Source organism: Austrofundulus limnaeus, unplaced genomic scaffold (genome assembly GCF_001266775.1).
Source record: "Austrofundulus limnaeus strain Quisiro unplaced genomic scaffold, Austrofundulus_limnaeus-1.0 Scaffold135, whole genome shotgun sequence".
NCBI classification, from domain to species: domain Eukaryota; kingdom Metazoa; phylum Chordata; class Actinopteri; order Cyprinodontiformes; family Rivulidae; genus Austrofundulus; species Austrofundulus limnaeus.
The window spans coordinates 1,114,410-1,122,664 of NW_013952537.1; the positions used below are offsets into that span (position 1 = coordinate 1,114,410).

The window sequence follows — 8,255 nt, forward strand, 5'->3', positions numbered from 1 at the left end:
GTGTGTGTGTGTGTGTGTGTGTGTGTGTGTGTGTGTGTGTGTGTGTGTTTGTTCACTTCCTGTGGAAAATAATGAGGTCTACTCTGCTTCCCGAATGCACAGTGACCCTCAGCCCTGTCATTCACCACAAAAGTGCTCACAAAACACACTCGCCGCTGTGTGTTTGCATCCAGCTGCTCGTACGCTGAGAGATGGGGGGGTGGAGGGCAGGGGAGGTGGAGGCCGGGGTGGGTTACCTTTGACTTTTTTTTTCTGGTCTCGCGCCAGTATCAGCACTGCTGTCTGCTGGTTTGCAGAAACCCCGGGAGGGGTCTCACCTGAAATCACAAACTGCGATCTGCAAAACAATGGCAGAGAAACAATTAGCGCAGCTGCACGACGGTGGATTTTCTGTTCCACTAAATCCTGCAAAAATAATATCCACTGAGTTGTGTTTTTGTTTTCTTTCACAGACTTACGTGTTCACTGATGGAGAGGATGAGAAGCTGAGGAAAAGGATGGGTGAGCTACACACACATTTTGCTGAGCAGGTTGTGTTTTATCTGCTGCAGAAGCAGGAAGCAGGCTGCTGATGGAGCATTATTGTTTCCATCAAATGCAGGAAGTCACCTCAGTTGAATCAACAGGCCTTCCCTTTTCCTACTCATTAGATTGTTTCATGTTCTTCTGAGCAAACATATTGTGTTCAGAAATGTCTAATTACGTATCGGGGGCTTAGGTTTTTGTTATGTAACGTATACAAACATCTTAGTCAGTTTCCCTTTTAAATAAAAACCCTTTCGGTAAACTTTTATTGCTGTAATCTCAAGCTCTTCTTTTTTATTGATCATCAGGCGCACATCTGATCAACACTAACTGCTCAGCGGCCCACAATCGTCAGGCCCTGTCCTGTAAAATGGCTCTGGAGTACGACACTTTTCTAAGCTCAGGAAAGAAGTGAGTGAGAGCACCGCACCGCACACTGCAACACATAAACAGAGAAAGTGCTGCCTTTATCCAACAGTGTGGTCTGCCGCAGGTGGTTCTGCCACGTTGATGACGACAACTACCTGAACGTCGGCCCTCTCCTGAAACTCCTGTCCCAGTACAGCCACACGCAGGACCTGTACATCGGCCGGCCCAGCCTGGAGCGGCCGATCGAGGCCACAGAGACGCTCGACACCAACGAAATGGTACCTTTTAATACATCCAAGAGTACTTTTTTTTTCAGACTAGTTCACCTGGAAGATAAATTTTTACTGTTTGTGTAAAGAAACAGGTGAGTTTCTGGTTCGCCACAGGAGGAGCAGGGTTCTGTCTGAGCCRAGGCCTTGCTCTAAAGATGAAGCCCTGGGCAAGGTTAGTTATCACTTGAAAATACATAAAAAAATGTTTGTTTGTTTTTTACATTACAATAGTTTGAACAGGTATATCCTGCTTATGCTTTGTTTGTCTCCACGTAGCGATGGTGCTTTCATGGCCACAGCCGAGCACATTCGCCTGCCTGACGACTGCACGGTTGGTTACATCGTGGAGGCGCAGCTCGGCGTGAGCCTGACCCGCTCAGCGTTGTTTCACTCCCATCTTGAGAACCTGGGACTGGTGTCAGACGTGCAGAATCAGGTCCACACACTGATGGAAACAGACAGGTCGTTGATCAAAGGCACCGTTGGACGTCCATCTGTCTAACCCTTGTTATGCTTTGTGTTTCTGCTCTTCATCCATCAGGCCACTCTCAGCTACGGCACTGTAGGAAACAGCAGGAACACTGTTAATGTGAAAGGACTGTTTTCTGTCGAAGAAGACCCCACCAGGTAAAGTGTCTTTAATTTTAGGGGGCTTAAAGGTACAGTGTGTAGGATTTTGTCAAGTCTTTTAGCCGAAATTGAGATAATCACTAATGACAATTGTTGTGGTATGATTTACCAAGAATGCAGAAACACGTTGGAATAAATGCACGGAAAGTCTGCATGTATGGTCGTCAAAATGATTTAATTCTGAGCAACAACCCAGCGGACAGTCAATCAGGAAATCTGCTGAGTTGTGACTGCCGCGTTAGCAGAGAGCAGCCAATAAAATAACATCATGAAAACATCATGTGACATGCTTATAACCAATCACAGTCCGACGAATGTAACTGCCTAACCAATAACAGGGCTCTCAGCCCAAAGAGTTACCTACTCAGACAAGAGAGATCAATCCGTTGCTGAAGTCCTGACATATGGGCAAACAGATTAACAGCCGGAAAGAAGTTATCATAAGATTTATGAGAACTGGACAGCGTCAAGGTGAAACAGATATAAATAATTAGTCCATAACAACAATAATAAAAAACATGTCTAATCATTGCAGACAAAGACCTTGTTTTATTATTTTTACCTTATAAAAAGCTGTTTATATCTCCATGGTCGCGGGTCGCCATTACAGGCAGCTGCCATCTTGCACCGCCATCTTGTCTACGAAGGCTCATGAAGGACAAACTGCGGTGACCAGGGAGGATGATTCAACCACTCAACCACTAGATGAAAACAACAAATCCTACACACTGTGCCTTTAACTAAATTATTTGTGGTTCTACAACCCCAATTTCAATGTAGTTGGGACATTGTGTAAAAAATTAATACAAAAAATATGATGATTTGCAAATCATTTTGAACTTATATTCAAATGAATGCACTGCAAAGTTAATGTTCAAACTGAAAAAAATTACTTCATTTGCTCAACAGTCCAGGGTCTCCATTGTCATTTATTATGCATTATTATGTGCCGCATATTTTCAGTGGGAGGCAGGTCTGGACTGCAGGCAGCCCAGTTCCATATGCACACTCTTTTTTTTACTATGAAGCCACGCTGTTGTAACAAGTGCAGAATGTGGCTTAGCATTGTCTTGCTGAAATAAGCAGGGAGGTCCCTGAAACACACTTGGATGGTAGCATATGTTGCTTCAAAACATGTATGTATCTTTCAGCATTAATGGAGCCTTCAAAGATGGGCAAATTATCCACGCCATGGGCACTAATACACCCCCATACCATCAGAGATGCTGGCTTTTGAACTTTGTGCTGATAACAATCCGAACAGTCCGTTGGCCCAGAGGACACATGATCCATGATTTCCATAAACAATTTGAAACTTGGACTTGTCAGACCACAGGAYTCTACCTTTTAGTTTCAATCTACCTCAGATGAGGTCGGGCTCAGAGAAGCCGGCAGCATTTCTGGGCGTTGTTGATATAAGGCTTTGGCTTTGCATGGTAGAGTTATAACTTGGAATTGTAGATGTAGAGACAAACTGTGTTCACTGACAGTGGTTTTCTGAGGTATTCCTGAGCTCATGTGGTAATATCCGTTACAGAATGATGTGGGTTAATGCAGAGCTGCAGTGGGATCGTAGGTCACGAGCATTCAGTGTTAATTTTTAGCTTTGTCACTTGAGATTTTTCCAGATTCTTTGAATCTATAGATATTATGGACTGTAGATGACGAAATCCCTAAAATCTTTGCAAATGTATGTTGAGAAATGTTCTTAAACTGTTGAATTATTTGCTCTCGCAGTTATTCACAAAGAGATGAACCTCGCCCCATCATTGCTTGTGAACAACTGAGCSTTTCGGGGATGCTCCCTTTGTACCCAATCATGACAACTGTTTCCAATGAACCTGTTCACCTGTGGAATGCTCCGAACAGGTGTTTTTTTGATTCTGTTGCCCCATCCCAGCCTTTTTGGATTGCTTTTTAGCCATCAAAGTCAAAAGGAGGGAATATTTGTTGACAAAATAATAAAGTTTATCCATTTGACCATTAAATATATTGTCTTTGTAAGGTATTTACATAATTGAGCATAGGTTGAAAAGGATTTGCAAATGATCGTACTCTGTTTTTAATTTTATGTTTTACTCAATGTCCTGACTTTATTGGAACTGGGGTTGTAATTTATGGGGAATTTATGTGAAATATCTTAAATATTTTAAATGATTGCAAACTGAAGTCATGAACCAGTGCAATTTAGAGGCTGTTTTAAATCTTCTATAAAAGCAATTACTTAAAATGATGTACCAACCAAATTATAAATTCTAATATATAAAAAAAGAAGGTTTAGTCAATAAATTATGYCCTTGAGGAAAAAAGCATTTTAAACCACAACAAATTTAAAGGAAACATACTTTTAGATAATCTTATAAAGTGGTTTTGTTTTATAGTTCTCTGGGCTTTATGATGGTCTTTTAACATTTGTATTTGGCTGCCTTTTTGTTAACTGAGTGGTGCTTCTACATAAAATGAGAAAAGTGGACAAATGAAGGACAAAAGTAGTGTCATGTCTAAATAAAGCTATCTGCAACAAATCAACTGTATGTGAAAGTGAGAAAGACAAAAAAAGTACCTGACACAGAACCTAAGACCAAAAGGTTACTGTGAATATTTCCAGCAAACTCTTCACATCCAAGCTGAAATTACAGACAAAACAGAAAAAGTTGTAAAAAAAAAAAAAAAAACTAACACAAATTGAGTTTGTTTCTCTTCCATCCTTTCCGTCCTCCTGTCACTCACTGTTGTTTCAGACTTTGGTGGCTAACAAGATAAACATGCTGCCACCTACTGGCCAGAAGAGATTTAGAAATAAATTCATTCACTGCTAAAAACCTGTTGGGGTTCTTAAATGCTGTATATCCCCTCCAAACCTACAGCCGATTTAAACTCCTGTTTCAGAGAAAAACTGTGTTTTGAAGTTCTGCTTAACATAAGATTTATTTACTTTTATTGTTCTTGTTCTACTACTATGGGTTTCCTGTCTTTGTTCATTGTGTTTCGTGGGTGCAGCTAATTGTWTTTATGGCTTTATTTTGAAATCAGCAGTTGGTAGCTTCCAGGCATTGTGACACATGTTTCCCTCTCATTCCAAGATTCAGGTCTGTCCATTGTCTGCTGTACCCAGACACCTCTTGGTGCCCCAGCCTCTGGTGACTCCAACACCCCAACCAGAGACAAAGAAGAAGGTAGAAAACGATGGAGGGGGRAGATAGAGTCTCAAAGGAAATTATTACACTTTTCTACTGAACTCTGAAGAAAAGCAAGAACAAACAGATGTAAATGTTTTTCCTTATGGCCAACAATATTCCTGCTAGTAGCTCTGTTGTAACGGTTTAAACCCTGACCTCTGACCCTTCGCTGAGCTAATCATTCTTTTCATTCTCTACCACGCTTCCTTTTTTTTCATGCATTAAAGTTAACAAGTCAGGATAGGTTACATGGGACAGTTACAGTGTTATAGTGAAATGAAGCAAATAGGGTTCACACACTAGCTTAGCTTCATTGGGCAAAGTTCAAAGACATGATTAACTTAGGAGTTTTATCTCCTTGTGGGTCATTTTACCTCTTCTCAGCATTTTGGTGTTTTGTTTCTGGTATTTGCTCCTCATCAGCTGAAAGAAAGGACATCAGCTACAGTTTTTTTTTGTGAAGCTAACATCCTGCTGACTGTAGCTTTTATGATTTTAGTCCTAAATGTAATGACATGTTTCTATGATACAACAAACAGATTTCCTTTATTGTCATTTAAAGCTCATACATTAAGTTTTTTCCTTTGAACTACTCCAGCAGAGCCTCTGCTCCAAAGTCTGTTGCAGTAAAATGAAAGCCACTCATTTGAATTGAGGTGAGTGAATGAGTTGTCATCAGGAATGCAGTTAAAATGTTTTAGCTGTCCTCTTTAAAGGTTTTCTGAAAATGACTCATGTTGAGTTGTGTTCTGTCTCTCCGGTATCTGGATTGTATGTAAACATATGTTTAATAAAAACTCTAATGAAACTTTTTGTTTCCCTTTGATATATTTTTGCTGTGTACTTTTAACCTCCAGCCTTTTTTCTGAACTGTTGGGTTCATTGTGTTCTCACATCTGCACTCCTGATTCTTCAAAATCCAACACACACTCGTACCGGTTCAGGTTATTATTTGAGGGTTGACATGGCCTAATTAAGGCATGTTTAAGGATTGGGTCAATGTTAGGCTGAATGAAGAGTAGAAGCAAATGCAAAGTCCTGTTGAAGATAACTGTGCAGGTTCCTGTGTTTGAGGATCCAGGCATGTCCTACTTTCAAACATTAACACATTTATGACTAAAATAAATCTCAGCTATTTGATTGCTTTTTGGACAGTGACACCTGCTGGTGTGAATACACAAAGTTAGACCTGTAGGAAGTAGTAAGGTATTTAATTGGCAAAGTTAAAATTAATGAAAGTAGACCGCTGTTTGTACTCTAAGTTTAATCAAACTTAAAATAGAGGTTTTAAAGAGTTAATAGCAAGGACTCATGGGGCCACAATTAAGACTGAGACCCCGAGGGTCATTTTAACCCAGGGGTTCCAAAGAAGCAGTTAGCTGAAGAACTTTCAGTGCAATCTGAGGCAGTTCCAGCAAAAAATACTTTAAAATGTCAGTTGTAATAACCCTGTAATGCAAGGCCATCAAACTCATTTTCACTGAGGGCCACGTGACCATTATGATGGCTCTCAAATGGTCAGTTATAATTAAGTTAGACTTTTCATGCTTGACTAAATAACGAAACATCACATTCCACATCTCATCACCATGGCTGAGCACAGCTACAAACACAAACTGAGCTCTACCTGGTATTTTGTGCATAGAAACCTTTTTAATATGTCCTCTTATAAACACTGAAAAGTACTATGTGTACAACTGATTAAAYGGGAAATAAATAATACTGAAATACTATTGAGAGTTTTAATCACTGGTGAGTTGTGGTAAGTCGCTGCCGTCTTCAATTCWGAACCCTCGCTTTCCAACAGGGAATTCCCACTGGAGGGGGCATTCCAGTTAAAATTTACAATTTGTAAATTCCCACTTCTCAGTACAACTGGGATGCAGTAAAGTAGCCAACGAAAATGAAGAGAAATTGAGATTTTACATGGCTGACAACAACAGTGGTGGGCACAGTTCCCCTAAATCACTAATAGGGGAACTAGTTTCCTGATTAGTGTTTTAGGGCTTTTGCTAATTTTAAAATTTATTAGAGTTTATTTATAGAGTTTATTTAATTGATCAAAGTTAAAAACTTCATTTACTTCACTCCCTCTCAATATAGCGGGTCAATTTTTCCAGATTACATTGATGAGTTTAGGTTTTCCAGCACCATTTGTGACCGAGTGTCTCTGACAAGAGGACACAGTGCATTTGCAGTTCTATGAGCATTTGTACATCAGAAAGGCGCCTTTGAAATAAAATGTATTATTATTATTATTATCAAATAAGATGTTGACCATATTACATGTACAATTTCATTGGCTATTTTAAGCCCTGMACCTCCACCTAGTGCTGTCATTTTGAGGGTAAAATAATCGACATGCAATATGGGAGATGTAGTTTATGGTCAATGCTTTCTTTAAAGCAGAATATGCTTATTTTAAGATTCTCTGAAGCTCTTGCGGATCACTTAAAATGCTGAAGCTGGCCACATTTTGCCCACGGCCCTTGAGTTTGACACGTGCTGTAATGCAAAGTGCAGCAGTGCAAAGATTAAATGAAATAGCTCTGAATTTTCAGAGATTAGTTGTTTATAAACAACTAGTCCAAATTTGTGGAAACATGACAAACAAATAATATATTGGGATCTTGAGTGATTAACAATAGGTAAGATATTATTGTTCATAACCTCTCCACAAACCCGACATCTAAGAACACTCTTTTTGAGTAAAAAAAAAAAAAACACTGAACACTGTACTTTTTCTATCATTATTGCTGTAGGCAATACTTCAATACAGTGCATACAACACTTCATGCCTACAGATACATGCCCCCTTAAACTCATTGCCTTTGCCGGCTGCCTCTTGTGTTTCTCTCCTCTTCTCCTCTTTTTCATGTACATCATAGTGTGTCATACTGAGTGGACATGGTATGATGTTCTTGTTTTTTTATCCTCACTTATCCTCATGTGGTATTTCTTTTTTCTTCTAAGGGTAGCGCCTTGCATGGCTGCTGGACCCCCCGGGGCACCTGTTCTCCCAATCTGTTGTGTTTTGTCCATATCTGTTTAACAGGTTGTTCGGAACTGTAAATTTTCCTTTATGGGATCAATAAAGGAAAATACAAACCAGAATCTTTACTTTGACAAAGACATAGTAAATGTTTTAGTAGTTAAAACATTTTACACTGCATATCCTCAACAAAAGTGACATTTCAAGATTTAATGTGACATATGTCATGTTTCCTTGACCGTTTGACTCATGGTAGTGGTTCGGTGGTTCAGAACAGAGCCCTCACAT

At 39.7% G+C, this 8,255-nt stretch overlaps 1 protein-coding gene across 2 annotated transcripts in view; it reads left to right on the plus strand.

The window, feature by feature from the left end:
* The window catches only part of LOC106522721 (beta-1,3-N-acetylglucosaminyltransferase lunatic fringe), a 9,834-nt gene extending 4,051 nt beyond the window's left edge, over positions 1-5,783 (plus strand). The window contains exons 2-8 of one of the 2 annotated variants that reach the window (XM_014015856.1): positions 453-501; positions 834-936; positions 1,019-1,172; positions 1,259-1,338; positions 1,443-1,602; positions 1,708-1,793; positions 4,880-5,783. In XM_014015856.1, the coding sequence (XP_013871310.1) occupies positions 453-501; positions 834-936; positions 1,019-1,172; positions 1,259-1,338; positions 1,443-1,602; positions 1,708-1,793; positions 4,880-4,940 (693 nt within the window). In that variant the 3' untranslated portion in view covers positions 4,941-5,783. Of the gene's footprint in view, positions 1-452; positions 502-833; positions 937-1,018; positions 1,173-1,252; positions 1,339-1,442; positions 1,603-1,707; positions 1,794-4,879 lie in introns of both variants that reach the window. The other variant, XM_014015855.1, reaches the window with a different exon arrangement.
* The last annotated feature ends 2,472 nt before the right edge of the window (positions 5,784-8,255 follow it).